The sequence below is a fragment of the Clarias gariepinus genome, chromosome 26, assembly GCF_024256425.1.
Source record: "Clarias gariepinus isolate MV-2021 ecotype Netherlands chromosome 26, CGAR_prim_01v2, whole genome shotgun sequence".
Classification (NCBI taxonomy): Eukaryota; Metazoa; Chordata; class Actinopteri; order Siluriformes; family Clariidae; genus Clarias; species Clarias gariepinus.
The window spans coordinates 10,121,806-10,148,816 of NC_071125.1; the positions used below are offsets into that span (position 1 = coordinate 10,121,806).

General features: G+C 38.5%; 1 protein-coding gene across 1 annotated transcript; it reads left to right on the plus strand.

The window, feature by feature from the left end:
• Positions 1-13,258: 13,258 nt before the first annotated feature.
• Positions 13,259-26,171, plus strand: cdh17 (cadherin 17, LI cadherin (liver-intestine)). The gene is made up of 19 exons (XM_053487919.1): positions 13,259-13,306; positions 14,856-14,915; positions 15,215-15,310; positions 15,611-15,748; positions 16,158-16,296; positions 16,393-16,551; positions 16,679-16,837; positions 18,755-18,954; positions 19,070-19,201; positions 20,729-20,879; positions 21,014-21,229; positions 21,697-21,773; positions 21,941-22,132; positions 22,248-22,492; positions 23,070-23,200; positions 23,486-23,710; positions 23,849-23,959; positions 24,057-24,173; positions 25,407-26,171. Exons 2-19 carry the CDS (start codon positions 14,871-14,873, stop codon positions 25,502-25,504), a joined length of 2,631 nt encoding a protein of 876 aa, XP_053343894.1. The 5' UTR covers positions 13,259-13,306; positions 14,856-14,870; the 3' UTR covers positions 25,505-26,171.
• The last annotated feature ends 840 nt before the right edge of the window (positions 26,172-27,011 follow it).

Sequence of the window (27,011 nt, forward strand, 5' to 3'; positions counted from 1 at the left end):
ATTGCACAGTCTAATCTTGAGGTGAATGTGCTAGGACGTCCACTCCTGTGAAGATTGGCAACTGTCTTGAATGCTTTCCACTGTCAAAAATATTCACTCTAGAATGTAGAAATGCAGATTGTTTGGAAATGGTATTAGAATCATTTCCAGATTGATATGCAGAAAGAATTGCTTCTTCAAGTCCATTGCTTATGTCTGTCCCTCTTGGTATTGTGTTAACACCCACCTCAATGCTCCAGACCAGCTTTTAAATGCTCCAAACATCTGCTTTTATAGAGGTCTGCAAACGTGCTAATGATCAATTAATCAAGGGCTAATTATTAGCAGCACCTGACTGCAACTTACCCTCTTAGGTCCTGTGGAAACAGTAAGGGAGTACTTAGTATTGCAGGCATATTTTTCTTTTTGGATTAATTTTTTGTGAAATATGTAATGGCACTCTGAAAAAAAAATTGTCAGAGATCTTATTTACCTAATACCGCTGATGGTAAACCACTAATGTTCAATTGTAGCAATGCAAAAAGTGATAATAGTGTTGGGAACTTATTTTCTTCCTTTGTCGAATCAGAGACCAGAAGACGTTGGGATATCCTTCAAGCAGAAGTTACTCTTTACTGAGAACTTGCTGAGCGTCACTGTAGTCATCCAAGTCTGACTAAAACTCATCTCTGGAGAGTATTATACTTTACCATGGGGAGTGATACAAAGAGGTGGAGACAATCTAAACAAAGCATAGTGTAGTACAGGAATCAGCCTGGTACCGGAAGTTTCCCAACCCTGATCTCATCAGTATAACAGTGGCTTTCAAATGCATAGGTGCTAATCTAATCAACCTGACAGTATCGCCCAGACCTTCACATTATCATAGAGACTATGATAGGCCTTGAGATTACCATTCACATTGACTTTGGGACCCTACCCAGTGGTCAGGAAGTACATAAAGACAAAAGGTTAATGTCTCAGACATCTGGACTACCAGACTTGATCTTCCTAGAATGTCACCAACTTTACTTCAAAATATAAACCCCAATGTACATAACTCATTATTTCAGTTTATATACTACTACGTTGGAAGCCCGATTTAACATTTCATAAATTTGTAATCATACAATAGCATCAATAATAATTTGTGCAAATTGGCATCTCTATAAAGCTTGTCAGCAGTCTTGTCTCCAGTAATTGAAAAATATGCTCTGTTGGGTTGAGAGTAGGTGACTCACTTTGATGAAAGAATAAAGAATAAAAAAATATTCCATTTCTTCACCTTGAGAAACTCTTGGGTAGCTTTCACTGTATGTTTGTGTCATTATCTCTCTGTAATATTAAGCAGCATCCTATCAGTTTTGGAGCATTTAACTGAGTCTGATCGGAGAGTATAGCCCTATTGTCTTCAGAATTAATTTATCACCAGTCAGGTCATCAATACGCACAAAATTGTGCAGTTATTCACTTCAGTTGTCTTCCATGCCGTTCCAGGCCCTTTGCGGTCAATGAGATTTTTATTTCTTACCGCTAGCTTTTATAAATATCAGGAACTACTAACTGCACTTCTACTGCTCTTTATGAAGCACAAATATCAGCCACTAGATGATGCTAAGTTTGAGAAAACGAGTTGTACAGCTCTTTGATCTCTCTCTCTCTCTCTCTCTCTCTCTCACGCTTTATACTGCCTGTATACAAGTTGTGTGTAATAAAATAATAAATACATAATGAAATTGTTACCTATACCTATGTATAATATAAAACTTTACAACTTTACAAGGGCAAAGTGCTAAATACTACACCATGCAGCTTACTATAAAGTCTCTTTGTATATTAAATGGAATCTTAAGCAACCCTGTAATCTTGTGTTCTTAGAAGTTAACAGCTGTGAAGACAAGGGGAAATTGATTGTTTTTTTTCTTGCAAACTTTACCTTTTATGATGTACGATGCAACTACTGCTCAAAAACTGTTTAGTAATATTTGATTTTTTTTTCAAATATAAAATGAAATTATTTTGTATCAGTCTTTGCATCAGCATGAACTCTGTAGCTTTTTTCAATTTGATATATTGTGACTGTTTTGTCCTTTGGCATTTTTTTTTTCAGAGCTCCACATATTCAATTTTGCTTTATTTACTCACTCATCGTCTATACCGCTTTATCCTGTATTCAGGGTCGCGGGGACATGGAGCCGATCCCAGTTAGCTTAGGGCATGAGGCAGAGTACACCCTGGACAGGGTGCCAATCCATCGCAGGGCACACACACACATACACACACTCACACACCCATTCACACAATACGGGCGATTTGGGAACGCCAGTTGGCCTAATCTGCAGGTCTTTGGACTGTGGAAGGAAACCGGAATACAGGTGGCAAACCCACCAAGCACAGGGAGAACATGTAAACTCCATGCCCACAGTGACGGGAATCGAGTCTGGCCGGGAATTAAACCCGGACCCTGAAGGTGCAAGGTGACAGTGCTAACCACAACACCACCGTGTTGCCCGATTTTGCTATATTGTACATTTATTTTAGATTTGCAGATTTAATTTACTGTAGCAGAATTCTAGTGCATTCAAAGTTTGCTTAGACAATTTCAGAAATTAATGTAATAACTTTAAGAAGCTTAGGATTTATCATAATAAAAGTTAATGAGAGTGCTTCAGGAGGAAAAGGGCCCGTGTTAGAGGCAGTACCTTTTTACTCTTAATACCATCTGAAAAGCCACCCAGGAATAAAAAAAAAAAGGCTCTTTAAAAGTCCAGTTCCTTAGTTCTAAACAACTGAAAATACCACAGGCATCTGCCAAAACATGTATATTAAAAAACCAAACAAGTGCTGCATCTTTTGAAAAAAGTGTTAATAACATCCAGGAGGACTGGGGCTTGAGTTACATTTAGGCAATTCTCGGACGCCCTTTTTATCTCATTATATGTTACGACATTGATTATTTGCATTTAGTGCTTTTGTATGGGATTGGGGTTGTGTCTTTTCCTTGTTCTTGCAGGCTCCACCCACTTCTGCCATTTCCTGTAAATCTATTGGTTGCTGCTCTGCCTGTCCTTTGTTGGGTTCGCCTCCTCCCAGATGAGACCCAGAGGCCAACTTAAGGCCTTTACTGTTTATCCTATAATTAATGTTATTCTGTGTATGACGCCCTTGCTACGTTCCTGGCTACACTAACCCTAACCCTAACCCTAACCCTTTTGATGATTGCTTGATTTTTGTTTGCCTATTCTGTGTATGACCTTTTTGCTTGTTTTGACTACGCTTTTGTGTTTGCTCCTCTTTGTTTTTGTTAGCTTGGATTGTAAATACCTTTGTATATATTTGTATTAAATTCATTATTTAGTAGCAGGGTAAGGAGTCGACACCATTTTGTTTGAGCCTATAATAAGAGCCTTGTGGTTGTGGGTTTTGAACCTGGGACCTTCTGAAGGCCTTAACAATTGAGCTACCCCTGACCAAGTAGACTGTAAACATGGAAAAGTTGAGAAAATTTAAAATATTGAGGCAACATGATGCAATACATTTCTGAGTTTTCTCAACAGCCCAAAGCTGGTTATTAAATTATTTTCAGCTAACTTATATGCTTATATCCTGCCAAGTTGATTTGTTTTGTTCACATTTCTTTTTATTGTTAATCCCCCCGCTTTTATTTTAAATAGATAATTGTTTTGTTAACTTTGTTAAAAATTCAAACAAAAATTTTAACAACATTACATGTACTTTTTCTGCAAGTACAGACCAAATCCATCTATGGCCTGAAAGACCTGCAGTGAAGAAGAGCTCTTACTCCAAGGCCAGTACAATATACGATACCAGACTAATAAACTATACTTGCACTGTTTCCTGTAACGATTGGCACTAAATGTGGAGAATAGAGAGTGATGTCTTAAGATAAGAACACAACCCAGCTGTAAAGCCTGGAAGCAGTATCATCATGCTGTAGGGTGTTTTGCTGGAAAAGAAACCTGTGTACATCAGAAAAGAAATGTCATTATGAGAAATGGACACACAGAACATAACAAGGATTTACATTTAGAAGTTTTCAGTCAAAACTCCCTTCCTCGTATCTAACACTCTACTTCTTAAGCTCAAATACATCATTAGCCTTTGCATCGCATATAATACCACATACTGACAGCTCATACTCTTCAAAGGACAAAGCCTGTCATATTTTCAGGTTACCATAGAGATTTGTTGATTATAATTACCTTGTACAATCCATTTGGATGGATCCATCCACTCGTCCACCAGCTCCATTATCAACACTGTTAAGACTATCCGGTTTATCCATTCACTGTTTCACATTTGTCACAAACTGTCAATAAAACGCCCGTTCGGGTTTTTATATGATCATCGTCTGTTGAGTCTGTATTTCCGTAATAGAAGGTCAGACCTCAACAATGAACCCGATGGGCCTGGACCCTTTACTCGAGCTGGTGGAGTCTTCACCTCCACTGCACCACTTTCGGCAACAACCGCTTCTTCACCGACACCACCCGCTCACGCCAGTCCTATGGCAGCACCAGCTGGCTTTAGCGCCTTTGGTGGTGATGCAGGATGGCAGCGTAGTGCACGATTACCAAGAGTTTACAGCCTAATTCCAGGAGATGTATACTCATTCGGCAGACTCTTCCACCACTGGTGCGAAACTGTTTAAACACAAGCAAAGCAAAAGTTCCATTACTGACTTTGTTTTAACTTTCAGAACCTTAGCCGCCGCCAGTGGATGGAATGAAGCAGCACTCCTGACGAAGTTCCGGTAAGGGCTGGATACACATCTGAGGCAACTCGCGGCACAGAACAGCTCGGTGGGATTGGAGCGGTTCATCTGAACTCCCATCCAAGTGGCAAACCGTCTCCAAGAATGCACCATCGAAACCTCCATGCATCACGAGCCATCTGCAGTTCTCTGCCCAACAGGAGTGTGATTCATTCCAGAACCCATGCAAGTGGAACCGCAATCACTCTCCAGACTTACACCCACCGAGAGACAGCGCCAGCTGATCCCCAACAGCCTCCTCGTCCATTGGTGAGCAAGATATCTTATCTAGGCAAACCTATGGCTGCTTTAAGTACTGATGTAGTTCTTGATACTTTCTCTCTTTCTGTTACAGTAAAGGCACTCCTGGATTCGGGGTCAGCTGGCAACTTCATCTCTGCCACTTTGTGTTACCAACTCAATATCCCCATGATCCTCCACCCAACACAGTTCAAAATACGCTGCGTCACCGGTGCCCCACCTTGGGGGGGATGGGTTTGTTACATCACGCCTCCTATCAACATGCGAGTGGGATGGCTAAATCGGGAAAGCATTAAATTTCTAATTCTGGAATAATCCACCTCCGATGTCATTCAAGGACGTCAATGGCTCGCCGAGCACCAACCCATCATCTCTTGGGATAGTGGAGAGATCCTAAAGTGGGGGTCAGAATGTATGAGTCGATGTCTACAGGCAAAACCCATCCTATCCGTTTATACCACACCTGTGGAGAGCCCCATCGTCCAGCCCTGTGTGACTATCCTCATTCACCGCATTACTACACTGCATTCATGTGATCCAGGTTCTCAGGAGACTCAGACAACATCAACTGTTCTTAAAAGCCTAAACTTCTACAGGAGATTCATCCGAGATTACAGTTCCCTTGTTTCCCTCCTTACCGATCTCCTAAAGGGCAAACCCAAAACTCTCGTCTGGAATGCTAAAGCCACCAAGGCCATGTCTACACTCCAAAAGGCGTTCACTTCAGCACCTGTCCTTGTTCTTCCGGACCTCAACAAACCATTCCTGGTAGAAGTCGACACGTCTCGGTCAGAAGTTGGAGCCATCCTCTCTCAGCAGCAGGGGAAACCTCCTCAGTACCATCCCTGTGCTTTTTTCTCCAGAAAGCTTTCATCTGCCAAATGGAACTATGACGTCGGGAATCGAGAGCTCCTGGTGATCAAGCTGGCATTAGAGGAGTGGAGACACTGGTTGGACGCTTTCCTGGTCTTAACGGATCACCAGAACTGGAGGAATATCTGCGGGATGCCAAACGCCTCAACCTGCGGCAAGCCAGATGGGCACTATTCTTTACCCGGTTTCGTTTCACCATCAGTTATAGACCAGGAACAAAAAATGTCAAGGCTGACAATCTCTCTCGCCACTATGAAGCGGAAGACACTGCAGAAACACCTGAACAAATTCTTCCCTCAACTCTGTTTGTCTCTCCAATTCAGTGGGAGAGTTAAGAAGAAATTAGGGGGAGGGAATGTCGGGACTGCGCAACCACCAAGCCCTCCAGACATTTGGCAGCAGGAAAGTTATTACCCCTTCCAATTCCCGGAAGTAGCTAGAAGTGGACTTCGGCCCTCATTCCGAAGGCCATACATGCATCCTAGTAATCGTTGATCGATTCTCCAAATCCTGCTACCTAGTTCCATTACCAAAACTTCCCTTGGCTAATGAGACGGCCGAAAAACTCCTCAACCAGGTTTTTAGAATTTACAGCATTCAGGAGGACATTGTATCCAACAGAGGTTACCAATTTATCTCCAGGTTCTGGAAAGCCTTCTTTAACCTCCTGGGTGTGACCGTAAGTCTGTCTTCTGGATATCATCCCCAAAGTAATGGACAAACCGAACGTAAAATTCAGGAGATAGGCTGATACCTCCGTACCTTTTGCCATAACCACCAATACTCCTGGAGCCAGTTTATCGCCCTGGGCCGAGTACGCGCAGAATTCACTCCGGCAACCCACCACAGGACTCACTTCCTTTCAGTGCGTACTCGGCTACCAACCACCTCTCTTCCCATGGAACAGAACGCCATCTGAGTTACCTTCCGTGACTCACTGATTCCAGGAGAGTGAGAGGGTTTGGGACTCAGCTCACCAACAACTACAACGCGCAGTTTAAAGATAACGCATCGTCCCCGACGTGAGGAAAGCAAATACTCCAACCTTCCGACCTGGACAAAAGGTCTGGCTATCCACACGCAACATCCGTCTTCGACTGCCCTGTAAGAAGCTGAGTCCCAGATTCATTGGTCCCTTCACCATCCCACAGATCAACCCCATCACATATAAGTTAAGTCTCCCACCCACATACAAGATTCACCCTACATTTCACGTCTCATTACTAAAACCTTATCACTTACCCAGTTTTCCTGTGTCTATAGAGTCTGGTCCCAAAGACGAACCCCCACGGCACTGGAGCTGGAGGACGGAACCATCTACGCCGTGAAAGAAATCCTGAGGTCCCGCCGTCGAGGTGGTCATCTCGAAGATCTCGTCGACTGGGAGAGGTAAGACCCTGAGGAGAGAAATTGGGTCCCACGAGAAGACATCCTTGACCCAAACCTTTTCCGGGAATTCCACCAACAACACCCACAAATGCCTGCTCCCAGAGGATGGGGTCGTCCACCCCGGCGACAGGACCAGCGGCCCTCAGGAGCGGCCCGTGGAGAGGGGGGGGTTGTTTTGTTGCGGAAACTCCAGGCTCCACCTTCAATCTCCGTTCCCGATCACCCGAGTTCGGAGCACACACCTGATTCACATTAGCACCACACCATAAATACACCTCACTTCTCCTCAATTAGCACCTCACTCAGCGTCTCACAATTTCTCCCACACATGCTCTAAGCCTACAAATGTTTAAGTGGCCAGTGTGTTGAAAAATGTGCAGGACATTGCCAGGCCTCTGTGTCAAGTCAGCAAAAAACACTTTACCAATTATCATTTATCCAGACCATTACTTTGCCTGCTGCAGATCAAATTAAGAAGGAGACCTAGAAGAAAGTGGACAGTGAAGGTGAGTTTTACTTTTTGCACCGAATTTAAAACTAAATGCATAGTTATTATTAAAAGGGAGTTAGAATGTTAAAAAATGTTAATTAAAACAACAAACTATGGTCAAAAAATGAAGTACATTTAAGCTGAAAATTACACACCTCATGTTTGTATTAAATTTTAAAAGGAATTTTAATTCTACCTATGTATTAGCATATTTAGATAACTAACACTAGTGAGGTTGAAAGTTTTTTTGTTAGTTAGTTAGTTTGTTTTTTAATGGTAAAAATCAGTCAGCCGGTTACAGCCGGTATTTTTATGAGGCTGGTCCTAAGTTAACCAATGTGGTTTATCAGTTAATGTTACTGCATGATCAGTTTTTGCAAACCAGTAGTTTTATTATTGACTAGTTCAGTGGTTAACAATAGTTACCAGAACATGTAACTTTAGAGACATCAGTTAATTATATTGTATAAATAAAGACCAATATGTTTGTTTGTGGAAAGGTTATCTTGGTAATTATATACACTTTACTTTAACTGGGTTCTTTTCAGAAGCGTGCCACCTTAGAAACCTTTGTGGAGAACAACAAAGAAACTGCAGGAGAATGTTCCAGAGTCTCAATCAGCACCACTTCATCAATCAGGTCAGCACCAGCTCACAAGCATAAGCTCAAGCCCACTTCTCACCCTTTAGGCGAATTTAAATTCAAAATTTATTTGTCACATACACAGTCATACACAGTACGATATGCAGTGAAATGCTTATACGACTGCCAGTTACCTTAAAAGAAAAAATAGTAAAAGCTTATACATAAGAAATAATAGAAATGAAAGAAATACTTTAAAAAATAAAATTAACTAGTAAAATATGCTGTACAAAGTAAAATATACTGTAATAAGAGAAATGCGTTAGAAAAATAAGATTAACTAGTGCAATGTACTGTACAAAGTAAAAAGTAAAAAATATACTTTACAAATAAGAACAAGAAATCTATAAAAAAGAAAAATATCAATATATTAAATATAAAAATATTGAAAAGAAAATAGAAATAGAAATTGGTCAAAAACAAATTTAGAATTTTTAAATGGCTGTGGTGTGCAAGTATGCATAAAAAGTGACTTTCTAAAGTGTCTTATTTAAAGTGATTCGTGCATTATTTAAAGTGATTTGTGCATTATTTAAAGTGATTTGTGCAGTGGAGTTACAAAAAGATGGTAGTTAGTCTTGTGTTGTTTAGTGGTTGAGAGACCTTATCGCCTGCGGTAGGAAGCTCCTCCTCAGTCTCTCTGTGTTGGCCTTCAGGGAGCGGAATCGCTTCCCAGACCGCAACAGAGAGAACAGTCCATTGTTGGGATGGCTGAGGTCCTTCACTATCTTCCTGGCTTTGATCCAGCACCGCTTGCTGTAGATTAAGTGCAGGTCAGGGAGCTCGGTATGGATGGTCCGCTCAGCTGATCGCACCACCCTCTTTAGAGCTCGTCTGTCCTGCAAGGTGCTGTTTCCACACCAGGTAGTGATGTTTCCCGTCAGGATGCTCTCTATGGTGCAGAAGTAGAAATTCCTGAGCACCTTGGAGGGCAGTCTGAAGTCTCTCAAGCGTCTTAGGTGGTAAAGACGCTGCCGGGCCTTTTTTACCACGGTGTTGATGTGACAGGACCATGACAGGTCCTGCGTGATGTGAACACTGAGGTATCGAAAGCTGTCCACTCTCTCCACTGGGCTCCTGTTGATGATGGGGGACTGGTAGTTCCTCTCCTGCTTTGTACAGAAGTCCACTATCCGCTTCTTTGTCTTGCTGACGTTCAGAAGGAGATTGTTCCTCTGGTACCATTTCTCCAAATTTCCAATCTCCTCTAGGTAGGCCGACTCATCATTGTTCGTGATCAGGCCCACCACGACTGTGTCGTCAGCAAACTTGATGACGGTGGTGGAGTTGGTAGTGGCCACGCAGTCATAGGTGTACAAAGAGTACAGCAGGGGGCTCAGAACACAACCCTGGGGGGCTCCAGTGCTGAGAGTGAGGGAGGCTGAGACATGTCCGCCCATCCTTACTGCCTGTGGTCTGCCAGTCAGAAAATTGGAGATCCACTGACACATTGATGAGCTGAGTTCCAGGTGCTCCAGCTTGGTGGTGAGTGTGGAGGGAATTATGGTATTAAATGCAGAGCTGTAGTCGATGAAGAGCATTTTCACATAATTCCCCCTCCGAGTGTCCAGGTGAGTGAGAGATGTAAGGAGGAGATGAGAGAAAGTGTCATCTGTAGAGCGGTTTGGACGGTAAGCGAACTGTAGTGGGTCCAGTGTGTCTGGTAGTAAGGAAATGATGAAGTTTCTGACCAGGCGTTCAAAGCACTTCATCACTACTGAGGTGTGGGCTACAGGGTGATAATCGTTGAGGGAAGCAGGATGAGGTTTCTTCGGAACAATGATGGACTCTTTGAAGCATGTGGGGGATCACCGACTGAGATAAAGAGATGTTGAATATCTCAGTTAACACAGGTGCTAGCTGGTCTGCGCAGGCTCTGAGGATACGACCCGAAATGCCGTTTGGTCCTGCTGCTTTCCTGGTGTTCACTCTCTTGAAGGGTCTCCTCACGTCGTGCTCGGTGATGATGAACGCGCTTCCGGTGCTGGCAGTGTCTTCCTGTCTGCAGCCGTTAGAGCCGCTAGCATTAGCATCGCTAGTGTCTTTAGCTGCAGCCTCAAAGCGAGCATAGAAAGTGTTCAGCTCGTCTGCCAGAGTCATGTTCGCGTTCGTCATACCAGATGTTGGTGCTTTATAGTCCGTTATTGTCCTTAGTCCTTGCCACAGGCTCCTAGAGTCACTCTGTTGGAGTTGTGACTCTAGTTTTCTCCCATAGCGCTGCTTCGCCTCTTTCACCGCCTTCCGGACGTTATACGACGCAGCCTTGTACGGTTCCATGTCCCCCGACGCAATTCCCGTGTTGTAGACAGCGGTGCGAGATCTCAGAGCATCGCGGATGGTTTTATCCACCCACGGCTTCTGGTTGGGAAATGTTCTGATTGTCTTTTTCTCCACAGTATCATCCGCTAGTTTCCCAATGAATCCCACAACTGCTTCCGTAAACACGCTGATGTCATCAGAGCTGTATTTAAACATGTCCCAGTCTGCGTCATGGAGTGCGTCCTGTAACGCGGCCACCAATTGGTCCATCCAACGCGCGACCTCCCTCTGAACCGGAACTTCTAGTTTCAGCCTTTGTTTGTATTTTGGCATAAGGAAGATGGCGGCGTGGTCGGATTTACCAAACGAAGGGTGAGATTGTGCCTTGTAGCCGTCATTGACCGTTGTATAACAATTATCTAGTGTCCTTTCACCCCTGGTAGGGCAGGTGATATGCTGATAAAAGTTCGGCGCTGCACGTTTGATAAAAGGACGACACATGATGGACAGTAGTTCCAGGTTGGGTGTGCAGGAGCGTGTAAGAGGAACAACGCTCACGCTGTTGCACCAGCTGCTGTTCACCATTAAACACACTAAACTCCCCTTGACTTCCCCGAGTCCCGTGTCCTGTCCATGCAGTGAACCGAGAAGAACTCGGCCGGCTGGATGGCGTGGTCCGGCACCGCTGGGTTCAGCCATGTCTCGGTGAAGTAGAGGGGATTGCAGTCCCGAATGTCTCTCTGGAACTTTATCCTGGCCCTGAGGTCATCGAGTTTGTTCTCCAGTGACTGGACGTTGGCGAGCAAGATGCTAGGCAGAGGTGTGCGGTGTGTACGGGCTCTCAGCCTGTTCCTGACGCCGGCTCGTTTTCTTCGTGGCCGCCGCTTCGCGTTGCGTCCATTGTTCTCCCTCAGGATTTCACTCGGCCAGCTCGTATCCGGAGTTAAAAACGTTGAATTGTGAGTACATTGTACACTAATAGAAACAAGGGTGTCTCTATCATAACTAATGTACTCAATGGTGGTAATTTGACTGGTTTTAAAACGCTAAAAACTAATTTAAAAAACAAAAACAAAGAAAAGGTGGTCGGAGCAGCCAACCTCACCAGCGCCATCTTCCAGGCAGTTGTGAATGGAGTAGCTGAATGGTGTTTAGGTAAATCTTAAATTTTTTAATGCATTTTTTTTGTTCCATTAGATACTAAGCAACTTCAGGAGCTGCAGACTTGTTGGACATCCACCACAAGAGAAGACTGATGTAGCTGGTAAGAAAAAACTCTTCCAGCCCTGTTCTTGTAGCCCTGGTTACAGCAAGCAACCAATTTTTTATCTACTTTTTGACAGATTTTTTTCACTGGTAGATTGTCACAATGCTGTGGATTTTGTATAACTCGTGTATAAATCATACTTTGAGTTGAGCAGTGTGATAATATATGTTTGTCAGGTTGTGTGACATTTTGTATCAGTATCATTTAGTGTCTTGATTTGCCAGATTTTGCTATTGTCTGTTATATTGTGTAAATTGTATATTTATTACATAATAAAAACTGTATATTGTATTTTGCACATTAAAGTTTATTCCATTCATGTATTTATTTTTATGGGGGTCAATTTACAAATTAGGGGTAAGAGTAAACTGTAATATTTTTAATATTGTTAACCTGCTGGTTTTATTGTTGTGGTGGACAGAGGTCAGTATGGACACTGACTGTGTTTGTTGTTTGTTTTACATGTTCAATAAAACTATAATATTTCTTATTTGTGTTTCATGCATCTCATGTATATCTGGCTTTAATCTCATTATGGTCTTGTATATGGTTCATTTGCATAATATATTATGCTTAGTTTATGAAATTACATACATTAAGATATATATTAAAATATATTTCTCAATATATGAAAAGCGTCAATTCCTTATGTATTTTTCAACATATTGTAATATAGTAATACAATATATTATTTATTTATAATATATATTGTAAATATATTTTAGATCAAAACACTAAATAATTAAATGTTTTGACAGTATATATACAGAGAAATATATTTTCTTTGCATAAGGGATGTTCTTTATATTATTGGCGTAATTGGCTTTATTGCATATCTCATCTGCTGAAGTATTGAAAAATCAAATTGCACGATTGTTCAATTATTTACAGACTGCTCAGTGAATGGCATTGTTTGGAGGAGTTAGGAAAAGTACATGATGCTAAGAGAAAGGGAAAAGTCGAAGGGCAAAGTCTGTGACCTTTTAGTCTGGGTTATTTAAGATAGGAAGTACATACAGATATACAGCAATGTAGTCACATCTTAAGGAAGAAGCAATTCAGATCCTATTGAACATTTCATGTTTTCCATATGTGGGTACGGCAAGACCCTGAGAGATTTAAAAAAGACTAGGTTTAGTGTGCATGTGTTTTCTATTTGCAAGCTTGTCTTTATCAGACGACTTTTACTGACTTCTAAAGACAAGGACTCCACTCCCATGAGCACTGGGCTCCACTCCCCTAAGCAGCGGAACCTTTAGATAATGATTAGGTTCAATAAAATGAGTTAAAGTTTCACAGTAGCAGGAAGTTCTCCAAGCTTTTGAGCTTTATCCTGTCAGTGCTGTGCCAGAAGGGGATCTGACCTGACAGGTATGTTTCACTCTCTTACTCCAATGTTCCTTTTCGGTTAAAGATGGTTTGTGGAGGTAAACAATATCCAGAGTGGTAAGATATTAAATGACATTTTGTGTCTGACAGTGAGAGAGAAAGACTGTCAAGATGGGAGCATACAGTATGATGTGATCTTGATTTGACTTTGCTGCAGCTTTCCACAAGGGTTTTATCTGACCTTGATCTTATATAAAGTATTTTCAGTAAAATGGTAATATTCCACATGTACATCTATTTGCGTTGTTACGGCTTGAACAAATAGAGAATTTTAAGTTTTTCGTTTCTAGCCATGCATTATGACAAGTTTACTGAGGTCACTGGGGAAATATGGTTTAAGAGGCTGGAGGACTTTGTAGGCCTAAGTTGAAAAATATAGACATGCTTCAAAAGTCATCTGATTTCTTTTTATTTAACTATCATCATCATCATCATCATCATCATCATCTAAAATTCATTTATCATATTCATTAAAATCTATTAATATAGCTTATTGTAAATGACATTGACCGCAAAGAGATGTGGTCATCGCTGGTTATGATTTCTCTCTGATGGATTTATCTACTGTATGGTACTTTTTTTATTGATCATTTCCAAATCATTTACTCTTATCTGTTAGGTAAAATAATGTATTTAAGTCAAGGATTGTTCTAAATTTTACATATGTACAATAAGTAAAAATGACAAGTGCAAAATATAGAAATATATAAACCAAACTATAAGTAACGAAGCGCGGGGAGAGACTGAAAGCGTTTCAAAGTCACCTTCTTGCACTTTTGAGGCGTGTCCATGTCGACGAACTGCATTCGTTACTGCTGATTCTAGTCAAATCTTGTATATAAAAACATTATTTATTTATTTAATAATTATATTATTAATTTATATAGTTTCATTAAAAAAGAGAAATCCATTATCACTTAAACAACATGAAAGAAACCTATTTACTTTTTTTTTTACTATGTACAGTATAATGTAATTACATCTCCAGGCGGTCATTTAAAAGTGTATACTTAGAAAAAAAAAAAGATTAAGGTATTTGATTTAACATATCAGATCAAAGTAACAAAACACATTAACAGCGTAGTTTCTATTTAGCGAGTCAGTAGGGCATGAGTAACACACTGACCTTGGGTTTGAAGTTGATAAATAATTTGGAAAGAATGTTGTTTTTTTAAGTGTCCATAAAATTTGTTTATAATTTTAAATAATCTTTGATCTCATAATAAAAAATAAATAAAATGTAAAAATAATTGCCAAAGACTGATGATTTAAACAATTTTACGCACTGCATTATTTAATGTTTAGTCCAATAGGAATGTACAGGTGTATATTTGTTCATAACACACTCCATTTGGCCATTTGTCCTCTAAGACATATAGTTATATATATATATTTTTAATGTGACTAGGTTATCCTACTATAGCCAGAAATTAGCTGGTGGTGCGGGAGTTCTATATTTGTAATTATTCTGTAATGATATTAGACATATATGTAACTAATATTTCTTCGTAATTGCTTTTGCTTTTTCCAGGAATTGTTTCTCAGTATGGCAAGCACACGGCTGCTGCTCCTGACTTTTCTTGCCTACTCTGTAAGTGTGTGTGTTTAAGATGAACTGCTCTAAACACTTAGCAGAGTGCAGGCTGGTTACTAACCACTTAAGCCTTGCAACACCTTGCACTCGTGTGGTCTCATTTCCTGTAAATCAGTAACTGTACTAAAGTCCACTCTAGGCTGTTATTTTTAATCACTAAATACCAATTACAACTAACCATCATTTAAAAATATGCATGAAAATGATCCACTTAATACCCACTTTAACCTCCAGTTTTATGCAGGATGAAAATGTACTAACGTGAAAATATTTGGAAAAAAAAATGTTTTATACAGGCTTATGGAGCTGGATTAGATGATAAGAAAGGACCATTAGATCATAAAGTCTTGGATGTGCCAGAAGGCACACCAGCGAAGTATCCTATTTTTCAGGTAAGCAAAGATCGACTATTCATACTGTATTTGCTTTCTTCTTTCATAGTACAGACTTTTTTTTTACCCTTTCAACAAGGTTAAGATGTTTTTATTATTTAATAGATAAGTACTATAACATTATATTTTAGTTTATGATTTTCAGAATAATTACAGCTATTACATTATACCCAGACATGAAATTTATTAGAATGAAGCTACACTAATGTGTTTATGTTAACACATCTTTACTGACCTTCATGCGGTGTCAGGCGTTTATTAGTGACGTATTCCTTTAATGTGTTAACTCTCTGGGTCCAGTTTACATCCACAGCAGAAGGCGTTTCATCATATCATGTGAGCGGTGACACAGAAGGGAAGATTAGAATATCTACTGATGGTTGGCTGTACCTTGAAGAAGCACTGGAATGGAGCCCGGAAAAAAAACATACTCTAAATGTAAGAGAAATATTAGGCACTCACTCACTTATCGTCTATACTGCTGTATCCTGTATTCAGGGCCAGGGGGAGGGGTGGGGGGGGGGGGTGCTGGAGTCTATCCTAGGAGAATCTAACCTTATCCTAAGGTGGGAATCGAACTTTCAACCCTGGAGGTGTGAGGTCACAGTGCTGACCACTACAACACTGTGCTGACGCCCATACATTATATTTAAGTTTCTTTGTATAGCACTGTGAACAATAAAGTAACAATTGTAGCAGTACTAATTGTAATGTAAAGATATTAGGTATACCAAAGAAATGGTGAAAGTCCATTCAGGTTAGAATAGCCAATCCATGTACTGCCACTTGGAAAGTAAGAGAAAACCAGAGAAAAGTCTTTAAACATTTATAAATGATTTTATCGTAGGTTGAGGCTCTTTCAGCTGATGGTGAAATCGTTGATGGACCCTATACAGTTGTTCTCCTAGTTGTGGATGTCAACAACAATCCTCCTGCCTTTAATCAGAGCCAGTACAGTGGAACTATTAGAGAGCTTTTACCTGCAGGTGAGACGTAATGTCCCTTCTGAGATGTTCAAATTCCTAAAAATAAGATCAACAGCTTAATACTAATTATAATGTTGTCTTTCTGTTTCAACATAGGAATTCCATTTGTACGTGTGTTCGCCACTGATGCTGACGATCCAGACACACCTAATTCACAACTGAGCTACAGCATTGAGAGCCAATTTCCCAACCCTACTGATGCAGCTTTATTTACTATTGACCCAAAGACTGGGGAAATTTCCACCACGAATGAGGGTAAAGAGTTTCTTATAATAATAATAATAATAATAACAATAATAATAATAATAATAATAATAACAATAATAATAATAATAAAATATTTTTGTGTTTGTGGGATTGTGAAAATATTTGTGTATTGTAGGAGCTGCTTTAATAAGAGCCAGAACTGGAGTTATGTACAGTCGTGGGGAAACTCGGGGAAATGTTGACGTTCTGAGGAGGAAGTTTAATGAATTCTGCTTGCCAAATAATGACATCCCCTTTGAGGACAACCCCTTCTTCACTTGTGTTCAACGTGCTGGTGCGAGCATGGCATGCACACACACACACACACACGCACGCACAAATATCTTATGGTGCCACATTAACAATCAGTCATTAGATATTTTATTTTGAATTTCAGATCCTGTCTAACTGGCTCTTCTGCTTCATTTTCATGAATTCATTATGAATTTTTGATTCATACAAATTCACATTTCATACAAACTTAAATAATTCTTTTGACTGTGTAAAGCTGCTTTGCGGCAATGAAAATTGCTAAAAGCGCTATACAAATAAAATTGAATTGAATTGAATTGAATTTTCCATAACTGCAAAATTTCTATGAATATAAATGATGTGACTATAAAAAGGTGTGTCAAGGCTATAGATAATGGCTGTTGCTAGGGAAGCATTGACACCATTCAGTTTAGAGCTTAATTCTGGGTCTCTTGTGGTACTTGTTAATACCGATACTGACATGACTAACTAACTTCTTTGCATTATGTAACTCGGAATTTCACAGGTCATTTATTTATCTCTCTTTATGTTTCCCTGATTTACATAGTGGCTACAAAAAGCAAACGTTGCATACTGTATGCATGTACTACACAGTTACACAAGTTGCCTGAGATTAAGTAGGGTTGTAGTGGAGAGATTTTTTGTGCGCTTTTGTTCTACTTTTGAAACACACATACAGTTATGTACAGCATTAAGTTTTTTTTGCATGTTTCATTTTGTTTTTCTGACCTGAGCCACAGTCTTAATGCAGTGTGCTGCTCGAAGTGAACTCCTTTAGCTGAAATTTATGTTTAATGCAAGATTCCCTAATTCCTCTTCTTGTTAATTTCACAGAGCACAATTTGTGATCTGATTTGCTTTGATGCTCATCAAACATTTTAAGATGTTTCCAGTTGTCATAACATGTTAGTGTAACAATTAACACTAGGCTAAGGTCACTTATCACTTTAGTGGATTAGGAGGAAAAGAGCATTGAAAAGAGCATGTGTGAAATGATGTTCAATACCAGTACAGATATTGACGAGTCCCTAGTTGTGGCTTTGCTGTCATGTTATTTAATATGGCATTATATTTCTGTTTTAATGAATGGTTTTTTTTTTTTTTTAATCTGAAAAACAGTAGAGTCAGGGCATAAGTGAAAAATTAGATCGTGACAAAACTTCTGACTTGGAGAAAACATTCATGCAACATGAGCTTGCTCATTGCAGTGATTTTAAGCAGTAGCGCCTGAGATAAAGTCAGACCTGATTGCTGTGCATAAATAGCATCACTGAACATTGCCTATTACAGTGGCCGAAAAGTCCAAAACAAACTAACAAAACCCAAAACAAAATAACAAATTAAAAAACAAAATAACAAATAAAAAATAATAATAACAAAACCTAAAACAAAATGACAAAACCCAAAACTAATTTGTTATTTTGTTTAGCGTTTTGTTATTTTGTTTTGGGTTTTGTTAATTAATTTTTCATTTTGTCATTTTGTTTTCGGTTTTCGTTATTTTGTTTTTGGATTTATTTTGTTCTCGTTTTGTTAATTCATTTTTGATTTTGTCATTTTGTTTTCGGTTTTGTTATTTTGTTTTTGGATTTATTTTGTTCTCGGTTTTGTTAATTCATTTTTGATTTTGTCATTTTGTTTTGGGTTTTGTTATTTTGTTTTTGGATTTATTTTGTTCTCGGTTTTGTTAATTCATTTTTGATTTTGTCATTTTGTTTTCGGTTTTGTTATTTTGTTTTTGGATTTATTTTGTTCTGGGTTTTGTTGATTTGTTTTGCACTACTCGGCCTCCGTACAGTTGCCTAAGAGTCTGCAAATACACAAATACCTGTAGCTTTGTCAAACATGCAAATAATCCATAAATTGTTTCTATTATATTTTTTCGTAGTAGGGAATTAGGTCTTAAGTGTTTAGCTCTTCTATTCCTATATTTGTGCAGAGACCAGACGACTGAATGCCGTACAGGATCCAGACTACATTCTTATTGTGCGAGCGGAGGACTTAGGTGGTGGGGTTCCGAATGCGCTGAGCAGCATTACAAGAGTCAATATTGTTGTGATTCAGAATCTGTGGATTAGCCCTAAACCACTTCTCATCATGGAGAATTTGAAAGATGGATATCCCATGCTGCTTACCACGGTCAGTTCTGGTTTCAGAAAAAAATGTAACTCTGAAATTTATTTGTCAATTTTTTTTCTAGTTTAGAGTTACTTGTGTATTTTATGAATGTAATAATATTGTGTGTGTGTTTTAGGTGCGTGCCAATGACCCCAATGCACTGTACAGGCTGGTGCAGAAGGAGAGAGAGATTCCATTTCCTTTCACTATTAATGAAGATGGAGAGATCTACATCACTGAGCCACTGGACAGAGAGATCAAAGACATGGTAAAGATACACAGTAATTACTTACTAGTGGATTATTGTACTGGTATACATTTATACCTATAAAATCCCTCATGAATAAATGGTATTTAATTCATGCGAGGTCTTTATTAATTATTTTGGACAAATATTTTGGGTTGATGTCTAGTTGAAACATTCATCTTTGTTTATTCTTTTTAAATCAATGAGATTTCCTCTAATATGTCTCAATAGATTGGTCCGTTAACTTATTATCTCAGTGTGGTTATGGTGTTCTGGAGCTTATATTCCCAAACCTTCTTCAAACATGATGTCTTGAATTATTGCCAAAGCACTCTAGTTTTTCTTTCATTGAAACAGAGCATACTATTCTGATTTGAAAATAAGGAGCGGAGGAGCTTCAGTTCAATGCTTAATGTTTATTGTATAACTGTTGTCCATGTTGCATTCAGGTCATTCTGAATAATTTATTATTAGTCTGAGAGCACATGTGATCTTGCTTAGTGCACTTCTACTTTTGTTGACATTTGTTGTGGCTCCATGAGCCGGATATGAGCCTGCATATCAAATTACGTGTACATAAAGAGATGTTTATGGTATTTGCTATGGCCCTGTATATTTATGGTCTTTGCTAGGGCAATTTTTCAAGCGTTGTTTAATAACGTTGTCTCTGGGAACTTTAGGAAGCTCTTTCAGCTTTATCATGCCTGCTACTTGTTAGATGAAATCTTCACAACCAGTGGGAACATATTTTATGACACCAGCCACAATTCTTTGTCTTAAAGACCTTCTTCCTTCTTCCTTCCCTAGATTTAGCTTTTTGTATCTTTTAAATCCAAGGCAAAAGACATAGTATATGTAAATATGTGCTTGTATATTTAGAAAACTGCCAGAATATTTATGTACCATACTGTATATGTAATTTTTGTTTAATGCAAGGTTTTACATACATTCCTTAATGATTTCTGCTTTAGATCTCTTAACTTGACTGGTGAGTCAACCAGAAATTTTCATGCCTTATAAACCCTTTTAAGCTTTCCAACACTGACCTTAAACTCATAAAGTAACCTTTTACACTGTATGCATATGTAACATGAAAAACAACTATCTAACAAAGAATTGGGAAGGTCCACAAGAGTTTAATTAGTTTAATTACTAACTCATTAGTAATTAAATATGTCACGTCAGTCCAAATGGATTTTCTTTTGCGATGGTATTGTGACATTGTGACTAGTGCCATAGACTTAAAACAGATGTGTTTCAAAGAGAAAATTCATGACAGTCTCTCACTTCAGATCTCTTTAAACATTCATACAGTCATACAGAAATAGCAGTGATTTATGGCATAAAATATTTATAGTCCTTGAATTACTATGCTCAGCTGATCTACTGAAATTCCTTAATGGGTCCTCATCTAGATCACACACTGCTAGGTGAAGATTGTGGTCAAAAATAAGATGAATATATATTTTTGTCATTATGCTAAGAAATATTTGCATTATTTTTATTGAAATGTGATCTAGACTGACTGTGAGCTTTTGTGTGCATTAGTACATCCTGGTAGTCCTGGCTGAAGATGAGCATGGCAACCAGCTGGAAGCTCCTATGGAGATCCAAGTTGAGGTGGGAGATGCGAATGATAACGCTCCTCAGTGTGTTAATGCTGAAAGTGTGTTTGAGGTGCAGGAGAATGAGAAAGTCGGTAAGATATGTAATTATACACATATAGAAAAATCCAATAAATACCAACAGCATTTGTTCTTTACAAGAAAAATTGTAATTGGTAATTTTTGCATTTTATCCTAAATCATCATTTATGTTGTTTATGTTAATTAGGAAGCCAAGTTGGAGATCTGATGGTTCATGATTCCGACAAGGAAAACACACTGAACTCCCTTTTGACCTACAAGCTTTTGAGCCAGACTCCCACCAGTCCATTTGACGGAATGTTCAAAATTGATGAAACACGTGGGAGGATCCAAGTAGCCAAACATAACTTCCGTAGAAGGGATGTGCCGCAGTATCACCTTAAGGTTTCGGTCACAGATGGAGGTAAGGTTTAGGCTTGGTGGTTTCAGCAGGGAATTATGTCTATGGGTAAGGAATCAAGCTCATGAATGCATGGGCAGATCTCCAACATAAACAAAAGGCACATAAAACCTTAGTGACAAGCCCTTACCCGTCAACAAGGTGTCGGTTATCTTTGTGTGTATCAAAGGTCAAGTGTGTAGCTAATTAGTATAAAGGGTAAAAAGTACAAATGGCACAATAACACTTTTTCTTTTCTGATACTGGGACGGAAAACTTTAGTATTAATGAATACAAGTATCCGACCAAAATGGGTTACTTTAACAACTAATGTAAATATTCAGTTCTATAAAAAGTAAATATTGTTTTCAAACCTATTTATAGTCTTTGCTATTAGTTATGGGAGATGATATTTGATATGTTATGTCTGATATCGATGCACCAATTGATGCTGTTATTATTCTTAAGCAGCAAAACTTGTTTATGTCTAGTTCACAGCACAAAGTGTGATGTCATCATCAAAATCATTGATCTCAATAACGAGGTCCCCATCTTTGAGAAGAATGATGTAAGCACTTTTACTTCTTCGATTTTTATTTAAATACTATATATATATATATATATATATATATATATATATATATATATATATATATATATATATATATATATATAAACAGTATATATATATATAGTGTCTGCTCTTATTGGCTGTGCTTGTTCACCCTGGTGCAGTATGGGAGATTTAGTGTTTCAGAATTAGCTGAAGTAGGAGACACACTGCTAACCATCAAGGCTACAGATGCTGATGATCCAGGAACAGGCAGCTCTAAGGTGGAATACCACATCACTGCCGGTGATCCTGAAAGTGTATTCGCCATAGAAGTTAATGATACCACTGGAGAGGGCAGAATCTACATAGCAAAGGTAGGAGGACTATTTGACAGGCTTTGCTGGAATTGTATGTCCTTTGTTTTTATGTTCTACTTATACCTTTAACTGCTCTTCATCAGAATCATTCACATCTCTCTCCATGTTGTAGCCATTGGATTATGAGGTTCAATCGACCTATAATCTTCACATTGATGCCCGTAATCCTGAGCCGCTGATCGAGGGGGTGGTGTATGACAATCGTTCCACTACGGTCGTTGTCATTGAGCTTGCCGATGAGGATGAGCCTCCAGTGTTCACTGTAGATACTGTGAATATCAACATTCCAGAAAATATCACTGTAGGAACTACCATCTTGGCAGCCCAAGCTGAAGACCCAGAGGGACATAAAATCATGTAATAATCCCATTCAGTTGAACTTACTGTATAACGATTTGTTAGTGCACTAGTTACAGTTGTCAGTGTTACAAGTGTAACATGAAGTGCAGTAGATCAAGCAGGGAAAAAAAAAATCGATCCACTGAGTATAATGATTTTTTGCGTGGTAATTCATGTATCGCCTCAGTGACTCCAAAATCGATTTTTATCTTGTTTGCATTTAAGTTAAAAAAATTTATAACCCAATAGGGGTTGTCAGACAGCACAGCATGCTAAATTTGTTTAAAATTGTAATAAAATCCCCCCTCCATGACCATGACATGACCATTGGAATAGAGTTTTGAGCAGCATGTATAGTTTTCCCTCACCAACATTGTTATTGTTGTTTTTAAAATGCCTTCGGAGGAGAAACAAAAATGAAATATATTAAGCAAAAATAGACAAACACCATAACTATAAGGTTAGTGCATTTTAAATCCAAGTGATGCCTAAAAGCAAACGGAAAGCGTGGCATAAGCAAGTTTACTGTGCTTACTGTTGAGAAGAGATGCAATAGAGTTATAACCTTTACATTTTTGTTGTCTTTGTGTGTTAGGTTTAAGATGGAGGGAGATGAGCATGGCTGGCTGGAGCTAAATCCTGAATCAGGCGAGTTGAAGACTAAAGCAGAGTTGGACAGAGAAGTGGTGGATCAGCTCACTGTCCGAATAATTGCATATGAATCAGGTGGGAATGAAACCATACAACGTTAACCCTTACATATGTACTTCTAAGGGTCATAGTGAAGAAATTGCAAAGGTTTCATATTATTAATGTCTAATCTACGTCAACATTATTTCATGATAAAACATGAAATAAAAAACAATACTTTTTATATGTTCCATATGTTAAATTATCTTCTTTTATTGACTCAAATTGGACAAATGTGACATAAAACACAATGTAATCTTGTAGGCTACATGTACTGTATAAATGATGAATATGCATGCTCTTGTGTTTGTGGTGAATTAGAGGGTCAGATGCAGCAAACTGAGAGGGAAGTGTCCATCCAGCTGATGGATGTAAATGATAATTATCCTAAGCTAGAGAAGACTCAGGGATTCATTTGTGTGAAGACGCCAAAGCCCTTGATACTGACTGCCAAAGACGGAGATGCTGAGCCATTTGGGGAACCTTTTACCTTCAGTCTGCAATTGGAGCGCAGCTCTCCTAACTGGGAGATCACCGCAATAAACGGTAAACGGAATGCATAGTCGATGTTGAAAGTTGAAGATAAATTATTGGGGAAAAAATTGAAGCTATTAACCTAAAATATGTCCTTTGGTTTAATCTGGACCTAGTAAAAGAGGAAAACTATTGCTTTGTGTTGTGTAGGTACTTCGGCTCAGCTTGTGCTGAAGAGGAAGCCCACCAGTGACCAGACCTTCAAAATCCCTGTCAACATCAAGGATAATGGAAACATGGGCATTACACAGAGGATCGAGGGTAAGGACTTATTTTCCAAGAGTTATCAACTATCTACATGGCATAAACTTTAAGAGTGCTGTGTTTACTCCCTGTTCTTATTTCTTTTTTCATACAGTTCGAGTTTGTAACTGTACTAACCTGGGCTACTGTTACATGGAGCCAGAGACTCATGCCTGGAAGTTTGGACTGTCCACTACAATGGCCATTCTCGGAGGCGTCCTGGGATTTATCGGTAAAGGACAAAATATATACATTCAGTATCAATATAAATATTCCCTTTAAGTTTTTTGGAAATTAACTTTCAGTTTTTCATGTCTTTTAGTGACAAATTCTTAGAATTTAAAATCTAAACTAAAACAAAAATTGTTTCAATTGTTCAAATTGTTTTGATAAAATGTACTTCTGTTTTCTTAAATAAGACATTTAGTGTCTAATGTATATATATATATAAAGTATATTATTGGCACGGCATCATCCAGAAGGTTTTTGCAGACCGTAACACATTTTGGTTGATATTGCTAATACAGTATAATGCTGTCTATATAATATAATAACTTTTTGACAATCTGTGCTCTGTTAGTATGTAAATGCTTATAGTATTAGAAAAATACAACAATAGATATTGCAATGCTATGTAGAATAATATATTTATTGTCATGAACACAATCAGTCGTAAAAACACTGTATTTTAAATATACCACAATTTACATGTACTTTTGTTTTTTTGAGATGAAAAGTCCCCAATTTCAGGGCCAAATTTCTAAACTTCTTTAAAAATAAGAATTTGAAAGGACATTGCCCTGTGCATAGATGTTCAGTGTCCTGAAAAGAAAGCGTTTATTCAGCATTTTTTACGTTAGCCAATGTTTAATCAAATGTGCTATACACTTAGTGTATGTAATGTATATGTGTGTAACATGCTTTCTATATAAACCTTAAAAATAATAAGTTGAACTATAGAAAGCACACACAGAATATTAACATTTTATATAAACACATTTGTTAATAATAATAATAATAATAATAATAATAATAATTTATTTTAAAATTAACAGTTATAGCACAGTTATAACGCTGTTTAATAGTGGACAAATGTAAATTAGACCAAAGGTTTGACTGTTGTTTCTTGAAACAAAATCTCACTCACCCTTTTCCAGTGAAATTCAATAGCATATTAATGAGAAATGCATATAGAGTATTTAAAGTGATGCAACGGAAACTTGTTTGCCTTAATATTAGGGAATCTTGAGTTGGCCAGGAGCACAATCTTGGGCCGAACTCCCGAAGCAGTCAGAGTGACACTCTCCTGTCAAGGGTGTCTGTTAAAATGGGAATGTGAAATATGTTGAAATTAAATGCTGGATGCTTTTGAAAATTACATATTAATTATAAAGATTCATATGGTGGATTTTCCCTTTAACCCTCTATATGTCAGAAATGTATTAATATTTCTGTTGCCTTGCAGTTTTGTCCCTGGTTATTATTATGTGCCGCATAAAGAAGAAAGAAAAGACGAAGGAGACGACGACGACGACTGACGGGGAAATCAACCCGATGCTCTAGATGCTGTGCTCAGTGAAAGAAATACTGTATGCATACTGGATTATTCATATCACATGCACGGTTAATAACATGTTGTCTTTTTGAACTCCTTGTGTTTTTTGTATTCCATTTGGCAGGTAATTTAAATGAAACAAAATGTTGAGCCATGTAGTGCTAAGACTGGAATTGTCCAAGACAAGGTGTCATGTAGAAACCATGCGACTGTGCCATGTAGAATATTAGACTCTCCCAAACATCTTAACTCAATTACACCTTGATCGATTTTTAAACGTTAGTACAAATTTCCTTATTTTAGCCAAGAGTTTGAAATATGACTAAATTATTGTAATTTCTCCATCTTTAATAACTCGACTAAATGCCCTGAAAGTGTTGATTTTCTGAGGTTGTGTGTGTATCTGACAGTGTATGTTTGGTCAGTGAAGATTTGCGCTGCATTAATCAGTGCTCTGTTAGTATGTAAATGCTTGTAGTATTATAAAGATACAACACTAGATATTGTAATGCTATGTAGAATAATATATTTATTGTCATGAACACAATCAGTCAAAATGTAAAAACACTGTATTACCCTTACACTTTCTGACCCAAATTTTAGTTCCAGTCAGCATTAAGAAAAACTTGGAAAGCCTATATATACACACACACACACACACACACACACACACACACACACAGGTCTGCATTACTTTTATGTAGATAACATCTTGTTTGAAAAATAAACATCTTGTTTGAGAAAGAAGATGAAAAATGTATAATTATTTAATGACATTACAAATAATTGTTGTAATTGTTTGATGGGCTGTTAAAGCCCATCAAAGTCAAGGCTTGATGTTTTGCTGAGATGCAAATATTTTCAATCTTTCCTAAAAAACTGTGGAATTAGTGTTGTGTGGAGTTTGCATGTTCTCCCTGTGCTTGGTGGGTTACCTCTGGGTATTCCAGTTTCCTCCAACAGTCCAAAGACATACAGATTAGGGTAACTGGCGTTTCCAAATTTCCAGTGTGCACCCTGCGACCATGTAGAGGATAAGCAGTATAGAAGATAAATGAATAATTAATGACTTTTTTTTAGAGATTTAAAAAATAGAACAGAAATTAGAACAGAAATGTATTAGAAACCATACAAAAAAACCCTGACTATAACTGTTTGTCCCTGAGCAAGCCGTGGACGAATGTGATAAGGACTAACTCCCTGAGATGACAATATGATGTTAGGAAGTAACAGAGATTTGTTACAATAAACTGCCTGTTTTATTTAGCTGATATGCCTTTTCGGAAGAAAAGCTTTAGCACTCTTGGTTTTGCACCTGTCGCCTTGCACCTTGGAGTCTGTGTGCATTTAGTTTGCATGTTCTCCCTGTGCTTGGTGGTTTTCCTCCGGGGTCCTTGGTGACCTCCCACAGTCTAAAGACATGTGGATTAGGCTAATTGGTGTTTCCAAATTGCCAGCAGATGGTCCTCTGGAAAAGGAAATGGCAACCGAACTCCAGTATCCAGGATTTTGGTA

Coding starts and splice junctions, on each gene's coding strand:
- cdh17 (XM_053487919.1), top strand. CDS start 14,871: ATGGCAAGCACACGGCTGCTGCTCCTGACTTTTCTTGCCTACTCT. Junction 22,133..22,247: donor GCAGAATCTACATAGCAAAG/GTAGGAGGACTA, acceptor TCCATGTTGTAG/CCATTGGATTATGAGGTTCA. Junction 23,201..23,485: donor AATAATTGCATATGAATCAG/GTGGGAATGAAA, acceptor GTGGTGAATTAG/AGGGTCAGATGCAGCAAACT.